Source organism: Rhinolophus sinicus, linkage group LG02 (assembly GCF_036562045.2).
Source record: "Rhinolophus sinicus isolate RSC01 linkage group LG02, ASM3656204v1, whole genome shotgun sequence".
In the NCBI taxonomy this organism is placed as follows: Eukaryota; Metazoa; Chordata; class Mammalia; order Chiroptera; family Rhinolophidae; genus Rhinolophus; species Rhinolophus sinicus.
Genome location: NC_133752.1, coordinates 79,093,322 through 79,112,019, shown reverse-complemented (window position 1 = coordinate 79,112,019; position 18,698 = coordinate 79,093,322). Strand labels below are relative to the sequence as shown.

General features: G+C 39.7%; 1 protein-coding gene across 5 annotated transcripts in view; it reads left to right on the top strand.

Annotated features, from left to right (window-relative positions):
* TEC (tec protein tyrosine kinase) overlaps positions 1-18,698 on the top strand; it is a 122,073-nt gene that overhangs the window by 79,548 nt on the left and 23,827 nt on the right. For 4 of the 5 annotated variants that reach the window (XM_019741061.2, XM_074324651.1, XM_074324650.1 and 1 more), the window contains exons 4-7: positions 6,424-6,505; positions 13,975-14,103; positions 15,816-15,856; positions 16,821-16,996. In XM_019741061.2, coding sequence (XP_019596620.2) covers positions 6,424-6,505; positions 13,975-14,103; positions 15,816-15,856; positions 16,821-16,996 — 428 coding nt within the window. The remainder of the gene's footprint in view (positions 1-6,423; positions 6,506-13,974; positions 14,104-15,815; positions 15,857-16,820; positions 16,997-18,698) is intronic. The other variant, XM_074324649.1, reaches the window with a different exon arrangement.

Genomic DNA, 18,698 nt, shown 5'->3' with positions numbered 1-18,698 from the left:
ACTTTGGTCAATGTTGCTCAAGCAGTAGTTTGCCGTAATCAGAAGTGTCTGGACGCTGATGGTACCACTTTGAGTACCTCTTGTAATTGCAAAGGTCAAACGTGACTTGTATGCGTCTTTTGTTATTGGTATATATTATTACAATTTTAATACAGTTTCTTCCTTTCTTAGAATGTGTATACAATTTTTTGGCACCCTCTGCATACTATTCTGATTTCTGATTGGGGAAATTGAAGTTCAAAAATGTTCAATGACTTGTCCGAGGCCATTTTGTGAATTGCAAACCTCCCTAGAACACATGCTCACATCTCTGCACTCCCAGGGAGGATGGACGTGGCCTCCTGAGCCGCTGTCCATCTGTGCAGGACCGTAGTGCACACATGCCTGGAGAATCAAGAGTGCAGGGAGGGATCCTGGTGTTCCTGACTTCGCAGCAGGCAGCCCAGGACCCTCTCCAGCAGGTAACCACCCCATCTCTGGCTGAGGACATGTTTGTGCTTTCCTTTGCTATAACAAATGTCTCTAAGGAAACTCGCCTTTTACTCATGGCAATGGTCCCACTATGTACTAAGGAGAGAACTGCAGAAATCTTTTCAACATAGTATCACAGTGGAGATTTCGGTAGCTCTTGTGCTATTATGAAATTATTGATTACATTTCAAATAAACATTTGCCAGTTTGGAGGATTAAGATGTAATACAGTAGAATATCGAAGCTTTAAATCTGCATCTGGATTATTTTCACTGTGGTGGCAACAACACAATAGGAGGAAGGAGGACATTTACTTTTCCCTTTCCCAGTTCCTCATTTTAACTCTGCCATTTCTTTGCATGAAAAGCAGGGACAGTAAAATGCTTACAGAGGCAACTTGAAGGCCAAAACACCTGATTTGCCACTGACAGGCTCTGAGACCTTGTGCAAGTCACTTAACTGCTTTGTGTCTGTTTCCTCTTCTGAAAAATGAGAATAATAATAATCATAGTACTCATTTCCTAGGATTGTGTGAGGATTAATTAAGATGATATATAAATAGCTTAGATACACAATGAGAGCAAGCTAAGTGTTAGTTGCTATTACTGTTATTTTTACTTCTCTTACTACTGCTATTAACACTACGTTTACTACCTAGATCTAGAAGTAAGCCCAATTTGAATCTTCTTGATTAAGTATGTTAAGTGCATATATAATGGTGTGTGTGTGTGTGTGTGCGCGCGCGCGCGCGCGCTCGTGCGTGGTTTCATTTTAAGTTTAGTGGAGAACCACTCCGACTACGCTTCTGATGGCTGTTAGACATTTGTGGGGTGGCAGGTGGTTGTAGGGAGCGAGGATTCTCATTGATTCTGGACCCAGCGTTAGAATTTTTGCTGTGTAACAGAAAGAGATCCACTCTGCAGCTTTTGGTTGGTTTTCAGAACAATGAGAAAAATACGAGAACAGAAAACATTCCATCCCTGAACCATTTTTAATTCCCCATAATTTTGAGTTTCACATTTTTAATCATTGAGGTGAATAAGAAAATTTCAGAACAATTTGAAAAATTAAGACAAGGGGTCCAACCCGTTGGCTCAGGTGGTTGGAGTGCTGTGCTCCTAAGGTGGAGGCCGCCGGTTCGATTCCCACATGGGCCAGTGAGCTGCACCCTCTACAGCTAAGATTGTGAATAACAGCTTTCCCTGGAGCTGGGCTGCAGTGAGTAGCCGGAGGTTTGGGTGAGCGGCTCTGTGCTGCCCGTGGCCAGCGTGAGTGGCCGGTGGCCAGCGTGAGTGGCCGGCAGCCAGTGCTGCTGTGAGTGGCCAACCATCGATTGATGACCGACGGCCTCAACGGGGGAGGGGGGGTGCAAGGCTCATAATACCAGCATGGGCCAGGGAGCTGTGTCCTCACAACTAGACTGAGAAACAAGGGCTTGAACTGGAGTTGGGGGGCTGGGGGAGAGGTGGAAAAAAGGGGGAAAAAAGTTAAGAAGAGGTAAACTTGAGCTTTATGTAATTTAAGCCAGCAAGGTTTGATAGATGAAAAATATCCTCCCTTATTATAACTTAAGTATAACTTAAGAAAGTATAGATCCTACTTTAACATCATCACAGGGAAAGTTTGCATCTTGTGCAGATGCAAGGCAAAAAAGAAAAAAGAAAAGAAAAGTAGAAATAGATATTTTCAAAAGATACCAAGAGACAAAAGGAGTTTGCTTCCTCTCTCAGCATATTCTAGCCCTAGGAAGGAACAGAGAAAATAAGAGAAGCCAGCTGCTTGTTTCCTTAGCTGTCTTCTGATGTGGGCTGGGGGTTCCCCAGGAGATGGCATTGCTTTCCTGGGTTTTACACCCAGAACTATCTGTCTGTGTAACATCTGTGCTGTTTCTTCTCCAGCACATTGTCAACGTCTCTTGAATAAATGAATCAACGAATGAAGATACAAATAGGAGGGAGGGTAACTAGTAAGTTAGTAGTGTTACCAAGGGAGACTATATTTCCTTCTTGTTGAAATGGCTTCTATGCCTCAAGGTCTGCAAAGCTCTTCTGTCCGCTTGCAACCTCTGCTGTGATAGGACGACTCACCAGAAGAGGCCCATGAGAAATGTGACTCTGTCACAGTCAGCTGTCCAAGTGGATGACATAGAAGGTGGCCTTCAAGTGTGCTTGGGGTTACCTGAGGGATACTGGACCCCCCACAGCTCACCCATCAGCCTGCCTGAGATGCCAGAATTAAATGTTTATTATTTGGGTTAAGGATGCTATTTCTCGATTTTTTTTTTTTATAGAAATATAAATGTCCCAAGATAGGGAGATAATATATCTAGTCTTAGTTTATCAAAACTCTGTGCTTGGATTAGCTTTCTTTTGATTACCTTGTCTCTAACAGTTACAAGCTCACAGTACTGATGTGAGGTGAGTTTTGAGAAGTTAGACTGTTTGGAGCCTGAAAAGGCCAATTCTTAGCAGGGAAACAGTCAGGGGGCAGCAGGAAGGTGTTTGGAAGAAGCATGAATAGGAAGAGCCTTTGGGGGTCAAACAGATCCTACTCAAGTGACTTAACCTCAGTCACTTTGGTTTTCTCATCTGGCATATGAGGATGCCAGCAGAGCCGGTCTGCTATGTGGATTAAATGGGGCAGTGTGTGTGAAGTGTGTAAAGTGCTTAGCCTAATGTAAAGACTCAGTAAAGTGATTTATTGTAATTATTACAATACACCCAGGTTTCTGGAAGGTTCAAAGCCCCTGCAGCATGATCCAGATAGATACCTCTCTGTCAATTCAGAATGCCTATTTCATGGTGCATTTTTACCTCATTCTTTCATACAGAGTTGATTGCATGGACAAACCAGACTAAGGTGTTAAGATTCTAACACCCAATTCCAGTGTGTGTGTGTGTGTGTGTGTGTGTGTGTGTGTGTGTGTTTTAACACACCATCAAGGAATTCTCTGACACCAGCTAGATGTCCTGTAATTCATCCTAATTCTAACACGAACTGGATATAGCATCAGATTCCACAGGTGAAGGGCTCAGTCCCACAAGACTGCCCCCACTTCAGATGCCCATTGCAAGTTCAGGTTGTCACCTGTGCTTCTGACCTGCCTACAATCTCTTACTTGGGTTTGACTAATTGCTCACAGAACTCAGAGAAACATTTTATTTAACAGACCACCATTTTCTTATACAAGGATGTGTTATGGAACAGAAAGAATTTGTCTACCCTTTGCCAACAGAGCCAAACACTAAACACCAAGGATTGCAGTGGAGAAATACTGGCTATTTTATCATAAATGGCACCACCCAGGAGAATGGGAAGTGAATGCTCAAAAGCCCGAACTCCCCAATGGTGTGTAGGATACAGATTATAGAGGGCAAAATCACAAAACACCATGGGTTAGGGGGCTCGGGGTTATGCTGGGAGCTGATTGGTCAGAGTTGAGGTAAATAAGGGTAATAAGACATTTGTTTAGGTCTTGAGGACAGCTTTGAGGTCTGCTGTAGTGTCCGTCTGGTTTCATGGGAAAGTAGCCGGGGGTTGTTCCACCTTGGGGTTCAGGAGCTGAAACATAACTTCGGCAAGATGTTGTCTTTAGCCTGGGCCTTGTGGTCATTAGTCAGGTCCGGGCTACTGTCTGCTGCTGCCTGGGGGTTGCTGATAATCCAGGCCGTGTGTGTGTGTGTGTGTGTGTGTATGGAGAGAGAGAGAGAGAGAGAGAGAGAGAAGTTTTCTAGAGCTAAAATTCAAAGCTAAATTTAATCTAAGTCTTAAGGACCCTCAGTTTCAGTTATAAGTCGGGAACAGCCAGATGGAAGACATGCATAGGACATGGTATGGGAAGAAGGTCACGGAGGTTCCTTGTCCCCTCCTGTTGAGCCTCTCTCCCCAAATCGCCATGTGTTCACTGACTAACCCAGAAGCTCTCCAGACCCTTTTTATGGAGGCTTCATTACATAGGCACAATTGATGACATCATTGGCCCTCTCCCCTCCTGGGAGGTGGGGAGTTGGGAGTGACCAGAAGTTCCAACCCTCTAATCACATGGCTGACTCCAAGGGCAACCAGACCCCATCCTTAGGTGCTTTCCAAAAGTCACCTCATTAGCATAACAAGAGACACCTTTGTCACTCTCAGCATAGGATATTACAAGGGTTTTAGGAGTTCTGTGTCAGGAACCAGGATGAAGACCAAATAGATATTTCTTTTTTTTAAATTGGGGAATATTGGGGAACAGTGTGTTTCCTCTAGAGTACATAGCTCCTAGTTGTTGTCCTTCAATCTAGTTGTGGAGGACGCATCTCAGCTCCAAGTCCAATTGCCATTTTCAATCTTTAGTTGCAGGGGGTGCAGCCCACCATCCCATGTGGGAATTGAACCAGCAATCTTGTTGTTCAGAGCTCCCCGCTCTAACCAACTGAGCCATTTGGCTGCCCCAGCTGCATCTCAGCGGCAGCTCGTTGTCTTCAATCTAGTTGTGGAGGGCACAGCTCACTGGCCCATGTGGGAATCGAACTGGCTGTTTAGAGCTCGCGCTCCAACCAACTGAGCCATCTGGCTGCCCCTAGATATTTCTTATTATAAGTCACAATATCGCGGTTGTGAAAATCATGGACCAAGTGAGGCTACGTACATCCCCACATCTCTCTTAGAGCTTTATCTTTTTTTATTTTTTGGTTGGCAAGTTCAAATATATATTTTTTTAATTAAAGTTTATTGGGGAGACAGCGGTTAGTAAACTGTGCTTTATTTTTACCGCTTTGTCATGTTTCACTTTCTGTCTTGTTATATTTCTATATATGTCTTGAAAATAGGCTCCATGTTGATATATTTTTGTATCTTGTGTAGTTCCAGCAAAATGCTAGTTGGATGAATTAATCACTGAAATACAACATTATTTATTCTGTAGTGTTCACATTGCTGTTAAATTGCATTTATTTGATTAAAATGAGTGGGACAGAATTATCTATTGACTATGGTCAGGAACAGCCATTTATCAGGGAAAGAGCTATTTGTGTTCAATCCCGTAGCTATTGACATGGTGAAGGAATATTTCTAGCTACATATTTCTTTTTAGCCGATTAAAGCATTTCTGTCTTGTGACTTACCATCGAGGGTAAAGTGACAGACCAATGATAAAGTTTTTGGGTTAGTTTCCCAGGTTTAATTTTATTAATAGCAGTAAAAAATATGAATAATAAGACTCTGTAATTGCTCATCAGATGTTACTTCTAAAAGAGGCACTGTGGTTAAAAGCTTGGGCTCTGGAGTCAGGATCATGGCTTTCTGGATTACCAACCAAATGATGATAGGCAGGTAGTAGCACATTAGAGGGCACCATGTGCAGTGCTATGTGATTGGCACTCTCTGGGGTTATACAGGAGTGGGGGTTTGTGACGAGCCCTTTGTCTCCTCTATGAAATACTAATACCGCGATCGTCTGAACCATTGAATTAATGTTTGTAAAGCACACCGCGTAGAGTTAGGATAGTCAGTGCTTCATACTCAGCTTCTGTAGTTATTTATCGTGGCAAAAAGAAAGGTATAGGAGTGATCCTGAAAGAGTAGTACATTTATCTAAAATGTTACTCTGAAAAATATTGAATTAGAATATTCAGTATTCTAAATATTGGCCCTGTTACACCAAGTTTACCTACGGAACTTTGGTTAATTAGATCCCAAGAAATAACCAGATTGGTGAAGCATCTTGGCCTCTGTGTATTTTATTCTTCTGTAGAACACAGTCCTTTGAAAAAGGTGTGTCCTATTCGATGTAGACATGAATAAATAAATGTGCTTTTGTAAGGCAGACATCTAGGTTCTTTGGATCTGAAGTAATTTTATTCAGTCATTTCAGAATAATTTATTGGTGTCGATGATACCACGGGCTCTGTACTAGACGGAAGCACTGCATCTAAGTATGTCTTACTGATTCCATCTTATGTTTTATTTTAGGTTGTTCATGATGCTAACACACTTTACATTTTTGCACCTAGTGCACAAAGCAGAGACCGGTGGGTGAAGAAGTTAAAAGAAGGTAAAACTCCAATAATGAAATATTAATTTATACATAATTTTAGGATATAACATTGTTGCCACTAAAGCAGAAACACAGCTAATGTATCTTACATTTATAATCTTTTAATCAACAATAAGTGTTTCCCCAAGGACATTCTTTTACTGTGATACATATTGAAGATAACTTCTTTTTTTATAACCTGTTTCCTTTTAGTGACATATACATAGTTTTTAAGAAGAGCATGCTTTCATGTAATCTGTAATACATTTGAAGATGATAAAGCACTGGGCTTTTACGAGAACAGGATTTGGTATTTCTAAGAAACTGCCTATGTAGTCAACATTTGGTGTGGGTGAATGGATTTGTATGTAAAGTGTTTGTCCTGCACTTTAACTGGGTGATTTGTCCTGCACAATCCTCATTTTTCCTTCTGCAGAACAAAATGGTGGTTGGCTGACTTTTGTGTTTATCCATCACAGTGTGGCAGAGATTACGTCTGCTAACAACAGTGCTTCACCAAAAAAAGGAGGTGAAAGAGAACCACGTGGATTTTCTAAATGCTGGGTTGTATGATGTTATGAGGGTGTTCTCAGAATAAATATGGTACCTGAGAAAGGAAAAGGAGACTGGTCCAAGATGGTGGATTAGGAAATCATTATGCCTACTGCATCCCAGGATCACACCAGAATTACAAATAAATTATACAGCAATCAACCTCACAAATCATCTGAAGAATAGTTGAACAGAATGCCTATATCTATGGATATAAAGAAGAGGCCACATTGAGACTGGTAGGAGGGATGGAGATGCCAAAAGGGCTGACTCAAACCCACAGATAGTGAGGGACACCTCAGTGGCAGAAGTCCCCTCAGAAGAGGAAGGGGTTCCTCTTCCCCACACCAGGCTCCCTAGCTTGGGGGTCGTGTGCTAGGAAGAGGAGTTCCCACAATATCTGGCACTGAAAATCAGCAAGGACTCTGTCTGCCCGTCCTAGTGAGATGGAAGGTGGCTGGAAACCCTGACGCCCTCTTAAAGAGCCCATACACAGACTACACTCACTTTGTCTGTGGTGGAGGGGTGGCAACTCGAGAGGTGCCAGAAACATACGGGGAAAGGCTGAGTTGTGTGGTTTTGGGGCAAGGGCTGGAGGGACAGCAGCCTTTATCCCTGTGTGGAGCCTGACTCACGTATAGCCTACTGGAGGGTGACATTTTTTGTATTTTGAACCCTCTCCCAAAGGGCCAAATCTGAGACTATATTGGTCTGGTTACATCCTTGCATGTGTACCATCTTGGAGATGCCCTGGGTCTCTGCCCCACACAGCTAGTGCTGCATCTCACAGGGCACTGTTGGCTACTGAGCAGCCAGCCCTGCCCCACAAGCTGCAGAAGCCTTTCACAGCAGGAAGATGACCTGCGGTGGTGTGGAGAACGTTCGTTGGAGGCGATGAGTGACAACCTGTGTCTCAGCCTCTCTTGGGCAGGTCTTGGGGATCTGTGAGCCCAAGGTGATCAATGGTTAGTTATGGTGTTCTCAGGGCATTTTGTGAAGTGATCACAGGCCTGAATCTGCATTAACCTTGTAAAAACCACTGGCCACTCCCTGTGAATCTCTGGGACCCCACCCTGCCCAGGTAGTGCTGCATCGCTGAAGGCTCTCTCAACCCTGGGTTAACCAGCCCAGCATGCACACCTATGGAAGCTCTTTTAATAGCTGAGCCTTACACGAAGTCAGCAGGTGGCAGTAGGCCTAGGGAGCCCTGGGCCTTTTGCTAAGCTGCCCCAAGCCCAATACTGGTTGCAGCTGGTCTAGGTTCACAGCAAGACCACTCCCACATGCCTCCAGGTCCAGCACAGGCAGCAGCCAACCACATATAGCTTTGGAGCGTCTACCAGGTAGCTGTGGGTCAGTCACAGGCAGGGCTGAAATTGCCCTGCACAGGAGCCTCTCCCAAGAGACACCAGAAACAACACACCCAAAGACCAGCTTCAGACAACACCAGAGCACTACCCGATTAGCCCCACAAGCAGTGCACCCAATGGGTGGTCTCAAAATGCACAGGAGCCTATGAGGGCAAATCCTCCTCTGAGCTGTCAGTCCCCACACAGTAGCTCATACATTATGGGAATAGCCAATCCTCAAAGTCAGTCATCCTGGGAGTCAGTCCCACCTACTGATGTGGCAAAAGCAATCAAAGTTCAATTACAACAGGAGAACACACACAACACACTCAAGGGACACTCCTGGAACACAAGCACAAGAGATCAGGGAGACTGCACCATTGGACTACACAGGACACCTATATAAGGCCACCTGGAAAAGACTGAGCGACATGGGAGATCTACCTAATACATAGAAGTAAACACAGAGAGGCAACCAGAATGAGGAAACAAAGAAACATGTCCCAAATAAAATAACAAGAGAAATAGAACTAAATGAAATGTAGTTTGAAACCAACCAGTAGTTTGAAATGTAATTTGAAGTGTTGATAGAAATCAACCTACCAGACACAGAGTTTAAAACACTGATTATAAGACTGCTTAAGGGGTGGCCAGATGGTGCAGTTGGTTAGAGCGTGAGCTCTTAACAACAGGATTGCCAGTTCAATTCCCACATGGGGTGGTGGGCTGCGCCCCCCGCAACTAGATTGAGAATGGTGACTGGACTTGGAGCTGAGCTGCGCCCTCTACAACTAGATTAAAGGACAATGACTTGACTTGGAGCTGATGGGTCCTGGAAAAACACACTGTTCCCCAATTTTTTTTTTAAAGGAATGCTTAAGGAACTTAGTGATAATTTCAACAAAGAGATAGGAAGCATAAGCAAGGACGTAGAAACCATAAAAAAGAAACAGTCAGAAATAAAGAATACAATAACTGAAATGAACAATAGACTGGAAGCAATCAATAGCAGACTAGATGAAGCAGAGGATCAAATCAATGATTCAGAAGACAAGGTAGCATAAAACACCCAATCAGAACAACAAAAAGAAAAAAGAAAAAAAAATCAAAGATAGTTTAAGGGACCTGTGGGATGACATCAAGCATAACAACATTTGCATCATAGGAGTATCAAAAGGAGAAGAGAGGAAGCAAGGGATCAAGAACCTATTTGACGAAATAATGATGAAAAACTTCCCTAACCTGGTGAAGGAACTAGACATACAAGCCCAGGAAGCGCAGAGTCCCAAACAACATGGACCCAAAGAGGCCCACACCAAGACACATCATAATTAAAATACCAAAGGTTAAAGACAAAGAGAATCCTAAAAGCAGCAAGAGAAAGACAACAAATAGTTACTTACAAGGGAGCTCCCATAAGACCATGAGTGGATTTCTTGATAGAAACTTTGCAGGCCAGAAGGGAGTGGCGCAAAATATTCAAAGAGATGAAAAACAAGGGCCTACAACCAAGACTACTCTACCCAGCAAGATATCATTTAAAACTGAAGGAGAGATAAAGAGCTTCCCAGACAAGAAAAAGTTAAAGGAATTCAATACCACCAAGCCAGTATTACAAGAAATTTTAAAAAGACTTCTTTAAGCAGAAGAAAGGAGAAAGCAAACAAACAAATGAAGACCAAAAATATGAATAATAAAATGGCAATAACTATGTGCATGTCAATAATCACTTGAAATGTACATGGATTAAATGCTCCAATCAAAAGATATAGGGTGGCTGAATGAATAAGAAAACAAGACCATGCATATGCTGTGTACAAGAGACTCATCCCAGATTGAAAGACACAGACAGACTGAAAGAGAAAGGATGGAAAAAGGTATTTCACGCAAATGGAAATGAGAAACAAACTCAGATAGCAATACTTATATCGGGCAAAATAGACTTTCACATGAAGACTATAATAAGAGACAAAGAAGGACATTACATAATACTAAAGGGATCCATCCAACAAGAGGACATCACCTTAATAAACATTTATGTACCTAACATAGGAACAACTAAATATATAAAGCAAATATTGACCGACATAAAGGCAGAGATCAACAGTAACACAATCACAGTAGGGGATTTTAACAGCCTGCTGACACCAATGGGCAGATCTTCCAGACAGAGAATCAACACAAATAGCAGCCTTAAATGACACACTAGAACAGATGGATTTAATTGACATTTTTAGAGCATTTTTCCCCAAAGCAGTAGAATATACATTCTTTTCAAGCGCACATGAAGCATTTTCCAAGATAGACCATATGTTAAGCCATGTCTCAATAAATTTAAGAACAGTGAAATTATATCAAGTGTCTTCTCTCACCACAAAATTGACACACCTTTTACCAGACTCATCAAGAAAAATAGAGAAAGGATTCAAATAAATAAAATCAGAAATGAAAGAGGAGAAGTGACAACCAACACCATAGAAATACAAAAAATATTGAGAAAATGCTCTGAGCAACTATATGCCAACAAATTGGTCAATCTGGAAGAAATGGATAAATTCCTAGAAGCATACAATCTCTTACGGCTGAATCAAGAAGAAAAAGAAAATCTTAACAGACTGATTACTACCAACAAAATTGAATCAGTAATCAACAAGCTCCCAACGAATGAAAGTCCTAGACCAGATGGCTTCACAGGTGAATTTTACCAAACATTTATAAAAGAGTTAACACCTATTTTTTTCAAACTATTTCAAAAAATCCAAGAGGACGGAAGGCTTCCAAGTTCATTTTACAAGGCCACTATTACCCTGATTCCAAAACCAGACAAAGTCATTTAAAAAAAAGAGAAAAAGTAGTGTGATATCCCTAATAAACATACAAATAAGAAGCTACAAATGAATGGAAACATACTATGCTCGTGGGTAGGAAGAATTAATATAGTTAAAACATCCATACTACCTGAAGCAATCTGTAGATTCATTGCAGTCCCTATCAAAATACCAATGGTATTTTTTACAGAACTAGAACAAATAATCCTAAAATTTATATGGAACCATCAAAGACCCCGAATAGCCACAGCATTCCTGAGAATGAAGAACAAAGCTGGAAGTATCACACTACCTGATATCAAATTATACAACAAGGCTATAGTAATCAAAATAACATGGTATTGACATAAAAACAGACACATAGATCAATGGAACAGAATAGAGACCCCAGAAGTAAACCTATGCCTATATGGTAATTTAATCTATGATAAAGAAAGCAAGAATTTATATTGGGGTAAAGACAGTTTATTCAATAAATGGTGCGGGGAAAACTGGGAAAATACATGCAAAAAAAAAAAAAAAATGAAACTCTACCACCTTCTTATGCCATATACAAGAATAAACTTAAAATGGATTAAAGACTTAAATGTAAGACCCAAAACCATAAAACTCCTAAAAGAAACTATAGGAAGTAAACTCTCAGACATTATCCTTAGTAATATTTTTACTGATATAGCTCCTTGGGCAAGGGAAACAAAAGGAAAAATAAACAAAGGGACTACATCAAACTAAAAAATTTTTCCACAGCAAAAGAAACCATCAACAAAATGAAAAGACATTCTACTGAATGGGAGAAGATACGAGGTCTGACAGTTAAATTCACGAACAGATCCTAGAAAAAGTGCTACATACCTCATTGCTGAATATCACTACAGTCACCTTCAAAGTACTCCCCTTGGGAAGCTATGCACCGATGCCAGCACCTAGTCCACCCTTTAAAGCAATTTTGGAACTCTTTTTCTAGAATGGCCATCAGAACTGTTGTCGTATTGCCTTTGATGTCCTGAATGTCATCAAAATGTCTTCCTTTCAATATTTCCTTTACCTTCAGGTAAAGAAAAAAGTCATTGGGGGCCAGACCAGGTGAGTAGGGAGAGTGTTCCAATACAGTGACTTGTTTACTGGCTAAAAACTCCCTCACAGACAGTGCCATATGAGCTGGTGCATTGTCGTGATGCAAGAGCTATGAATTGTTGGTGAAAAGTTCTGGTCGTCTAACTTTTTCATGCAGCCTTTTCAGCACTTCCAGCACTTTTCAACTTGGTTAAATGTTTGTCCAGTTGGTACAAATTCACAATAAACAATGCCTCTGATATCAAAAAAGGTTAGCAACATTGTTGCAACAAGTTCACGAACTTAATTGTTCTTCGTATTTGTCAGTGATACATCTAATAAGGGGTTAATATTCACAATTTATTAAAAAAACTCATACAACTCAACAGCCCCCCCAAATCCAATTAATAAATGGATAGAGGACCTGAATAGACATTTCTCCAAAGAGGACATACAGATGGCAAACAGACATGTGAAAAGATGCCCAACATCACTAATCTTCAGAGAAGTGCAAATAAAAACCACAATGAGATACCACCTCACCCCAGTCAGAATGGCTTTCATCAGTAAATCAACAAAGAACAAGTGTTGGCGAGGATGTGGAGAAAAGGGAGCCCTTGTGCACTGTTGGTAGAATTGCAAATTGGTGTAGCCACTATGGAAAACAGTATGGCCGTTCCTCAAAAAATTAAGAATAGAACCACCTTATGATTCAGCAATTCCACTTTTAGGCATTTATCCAAAGAAATTCAAAACATGAATTCGAAAAAGTATATGCACCCCTATGTTTACTGCAGCGCTATTCACAATAACCAAGATATGGAAACAACTGAAATGCCCATCAATAGACAATTGGATAAAGAAATTGTGGTACATTTATACAATGGAGTATTACTCAGCCATAAAAAAGAATTAAACCTTACCATTTGCAACAACATGGATGGACCTAGAGGATATTACGCTAAGTGAAGTAAATCAGACTGAGAAAGACAAATACCATATGATCTCACTCATATGTGGAAAACACGAACAAACAAAGCAGAAATAGACTCATAGATACAGATGAACAAACTGATGGTTGCTAAATGGGTGGGGTGTTGAGGGATGTATGATGCATGAAAAAGGTGAAGGGATTAGGAAGTACAAACTGGTCGTTACAAAATAGTCATGGGGATGTAAAATACAGTATAGTGAATATAGTCAATAATGTAAAAAGTGTATGGTGTCTGATGGGTACTATACTTATCGGGGGGATCACTGCATAAATTTTATAAATGTCTAACAACTGCACTATACACCTGAAACTATATAGAGTAATTTTGAATATCAACTGTAATTAAATATGTATGTGTATATATATATATATATATATATATATATATATATATATATATATATATATATATATAGTGCTGTGTGTAGAGAGTACAGCATAGGGAATATAGACAATGGGGTTGTAATAGCTATGTACGGTGTCAGATGGGTGGTAGACTTGTTGGGATTATCACTTTGTGAGGTGTGTAGATGTCTAATCGTTATGTTGTTTTGTTCACCTGAAACTAGTAATAAAAAAATAAATACATAAATAAATAAAAATTACCTGCTGACGGTAAAAGAAAAAAAAAGAAGAGCGACAGAGTTGCTTACTAAACGTTTTGTTATCTCTGTTTTATTTCACTAATCATTTACTGTCTATGAATTACAGAAATAAAGAACAACAATAATATTATGATTAAATATCATCCTAAATTTTGGGCAGATGGAAGTTATCAGTGTTGCCGACAAACTGAAAAACTAGCACCTGGATGTGAAAAATATAATCTTTTTGAGAGTAGTAAGTATTTTTTATTCTACAATTATATTGTGCTCAGGATGTACATATTGTTGGTATAACAAGAAAGTGACATGATTTTGATTTTGATGTTGGTTAAGCATGGCCTTCACACTTCCTAGCACAGTGCAAAGTATTGGGCAGGTGTGTTTTGTGAGACTAATTATATTTAGTTAGCAGTGGGACCGTTTCATGAAATCAGAAGGTCTAATTAATTTTCAGGACTTTTTATCACAATGGGAAGGAAGCCTGCTAAAAATGACTATAAAAAATGTGAGCCTAATGTGGCACCAACAGCTGATTTTCTTTTTATTTTTTTCAACTTTATTCAGCTATGTTGGACAAATAAAAAATTGTAGGATATTTAAAGTGTACAATGTGATGATTTGATCTACTCATATGTTGTGAAAGGATCGCTCCCATTGAGTTAACACATTCACCGCCTTACGTGTTTACCCTTTTTTGTGTGTGCAAACATTTAAATTATACTGTCAGTAAATTTCATTTATACACTACAGTGTTATTAACTCTAGGCATCAAATAATATATTAGATTCTCAGACCTTATTCATCTTATAACTGAAAGTTTGTACCATTGACCAACATCTCTGTTTCTCCTACTCCCTAGCCTCTGGCAGCTACTTTTCGACTCTGTTTGTATGAGTTTGACTGACAAAAAACAATTTTTTTTTGAGATTCCATATATAAGTGGTACCAAGTGGTATTTGTATTTTTTGGCTTATTTCACTTTGCATAATGCCCCCCAGTTTCATCCACATTGTTGCAAATGACAGGATTTTCTTTTTCTTTTTAAGGCTGAATAATATTCCATTTTGTATATATTCCACATTGTCTTGATCCATTCATATGTTGATGGACACTTAGGTTGTTTCTATACCTTGGCTATTATGAATAATGCTGCAGTGCACATGGGAGTGCAGATGTCTCTTCGAGGTACTGATTTCATTTCCTTTGTGTGTATATCCAGGAATGGGATTGCTTGGTCATGTGGTAGTTCTACTTTTCATTTCTTGAGGAACCTCCACACTGTTTTCCATAGGGACTGTGCCAATTTGCAATCCCACTAACAGTGCACAAGGGTTTCCTTTTCTCCACATCCTCACCAGCATTTGTTATCTCTTGTGGTTTTGATAATATCCATCCTAATAGGTGTGAGGTGTTATCTCACTGGGGTTTTGATTTTCTTTCCGTAATGATTAGTGGTATAGAACACCTGATGGCCATTTGTATGTTTCTTTGCAAAGACGTCTAATCAGATCTTTTGCCAATTTTTAATTGTTATTGTATTTTTCAGCTATTGAGTTATATGAGTTCCTTGTATATTTTGGATATTAACCTCTTATCAGATATGTGGTTTGCAAATATTTTCTCCCGTTCTATAGGTTGCCTCTTCATTTTGTTGATGGTTTCCTTTGCTGAGCAGAAGCTTTTTAATTTGATGTAGTCCCACTTGTTTACGAAGAATAAGACATGGCCCCAATCTCGATGGCATTTACAGTCTGTTCAGAGAGGCAGAAATACAAACCAACATCAAAAGCATTTTAAAATTTTGTTCTAAATAGTGATAGAAGCAACATGTGCCAGAGTGAGACTCAGAGTAGATGTCTGGCCTGTGTGTTCATTTTCAGTTTTCCTTAAAACCGTTGATCATTGGTAAATGGCATTTTGACCTATTTTTGTTATTATCATTTTCAGGTATAAGAAAAGCGCTACCTCCAGCACCAGAAACAAAGAAGGTAGGTGGCCTTTAACTTTTGGAAGTACTTGCAGATTATTGAATACGATGAACGTGTGTATGTATGTTTATATTTGTTTATGTGATGCTGTGTGTCCCCCCCCCCCAATCATATCAGAAACAGATACGTTATGGCTTCATATCAGAAACAGATACGTTATGGCTTATTTGATTTTTTTCTTGGTGTCAAATAATATTAATTGTATTAGATATTATCATTGGAGCCCCATTATGTTATCTGGCATTTTGCCTGTATTTTGGCTTCAAGAATTATGTAAGAGTTGTGTAGGAATTTAGAGGAATATTTCAGTCCTAAACCCACAATATTATGACAAAGGAGTGACCTCAGTGTTTTAATGATGTGCCTCTGAAGAGTGGGATATGGTGGAACACACATGTACTTTTAACTCGGACAGAACCTGATCCAACGGGAATCTGACTTTGAATGACTTTGAGTGGGTTACTTAAACCCACTTGTTTCCTCAGTTGTAAATTGGGAATCACTCTACTTTATGGGACCAGTACTAAGAATAAATGAGAAAGAGTGTGTTAGGTACTAAGTGTGTGCCTCGCACACAGTAAGCACAAAGAAATGCAAGTTCCTTTTAATGGGTGGAGACCTGATAAAAGTCTCCACTCCATAGTGTGTTTTCCCCATGGCAGGTCATTTGAGTGGTGGGTCTACTGTTAGTCCCCCTGGTTTCTGCTCACACGTTACTCTTCCCTCTCCCTGGAAAGTTAACACTGGTGTTTAAAGACAGTTTTTGCTCAGTCCCATGTTCTGAAACCCATGAGAGCTCTAGTAGCATCAACATTATCAGACTCATGAAAGGGTTCACCAGATGATGTTAGGTAGACTTGAGGTTTCTGCTTTATTCTGTGGTGATGTGGGAATCGTCGTGTTTTACTTCACACCGCGTTTCAAACAGAAGACTAAACCTTCACATATTATCTCCTTTCCTTAGCGAAGGCCTCCCCCACCAATTCCTCCTGAAGAAGAAGATAATAGTGAAGAAATAGTTGTCGCGATGTATGATTTCCAGGCGACAGAAGCACATGATCTCAGACTAGAGAGAGGCCAAGAGTATATCATATTAGAAAAGAATGATGTTCATTGGTGGAAAGCAAGAGATAAATATGGGTAAGTATTCCCCTCTGTGTATGACACACAGTGGGTGGATGGGAGTTAACCCATGCCTGAGTAGAGGATAATTTGTAACTATCATGGAAGGAGACTAGTTCTGTGGGCCTTAAATGAAAGTTATTACGTTATTACTTTGCAGTAACACAATGTATTAGTAGTGACTCAATAAATGTAAATAGATTGACCACTTCTTTCCAGAAATTAGAATACATTATACTGATTTCTTTCTCATCCATTATGTGTTTAATTGGATTATTTTGATCTTCACTCATCCTGAGGTAAATAAATAATCTTAGGTTTTTTCTAAGAGAAAGAGAGAGAAAGACTATATGTATGTGCATGTATGTGTATGTATAAAATACATATATACACATACATGTAAGAAATTAAAAACAAGCATTTATTTATTTAGGATTATTTAGGATTTAAAGGGAACTCTTCTGTCAGTCTTATTTTTGGTAAATAATGGGTAAATATGGATAAACATAGGGGATGAATTTCTTTTTGGTTTCATTAATAAAATGCAATATCCTATGCTGACCTCTGAAATAGAATCCTGTTTCGTTTCCTGAGTTCCTGTGGATAACCAGAGGAGAGCTTTTTGTCCTGGCTGGAACACACTCTTTCTCGAAGTCTGCTTTCTCACCTCTCTGCCCTCTCTCTCCCCAGCTCCAATTCTTTCTTCCTCAGTTCACTTCTGGAGGAGCAGTGGAAGCCTCTGCGTCAGGCAGGGTCCTTCTCTTCTCACTTCTCAGTAACTTTGCGTCTGCTGAGTGCTGCTTTGCTGTGCATTATTATCTTCTCGGGAACTCTTAACCTGTTATTCTGTGTTTACAAGAAGACCATCATTGTTTTTCTTCGCCACACATTGCAGAAGACTGATTTTTCATTATAAAAAAATTCAAACGTCCACAGAAATACATAATAGTATAATGGAGCCTCTTGTCACGACTTCAAAATTTACTAACATTTTGCCAGTGTTGACTTACCAACCCTCCCAGTTATTTTTTCTAGAGCATTTAAAAGCAAATTGAAATCATCAAGTTAGTTCACCATTAAGTCTAATTGCTAAAGATTTGTTTTAAACAACCACCATGTCATTAACATACTTAATAATAATTAAAAAATATCTCAACTGTGCACTTACCCCTATCATTTTTAGGACTAGAAGAAGAGTACACATGAAAGCCCACATATCGTGTGTCTAAATATTTAGAAGTTATAAGTCAAGCTAACAAGTGATAAATAAAATATAATTTATCCTCCAGTGTAACAAACATACCATCAAAATGACAAGGAAGGCAAGGTTTAATTTAGCGTTCCATGCCAGTTCATTTAGTTCATGTAGGGAAGGCAAGGTAAATTTTTGATTCTTTCCTTTTACCAATTTTCAAAATAATGAGTTGATAGCTTCCTCTAGTGATAACAATGGTCACCAATACTTTTTTTTAGTGTTACTATGGATGCTTATATATTTGGTTTTCATCCACTGCAATAATTATTCTTTTTTGCTTGAACTGTCCCATCTTAGGTTAGTGGTAGCTGTTTTGGGTTGGGGACCCCTTTAGTCCTTCTTGGCTTCCTTGCTTTCTGGGTAAAATAAAATGTTTCAAGTTCACCTTGTAATTAACGTGGCCAAACGTGAAATTTGCCATTTTTCCAAGGAGTGCTGTCCCTTTTTTGTAAGAAGTAGTATTTA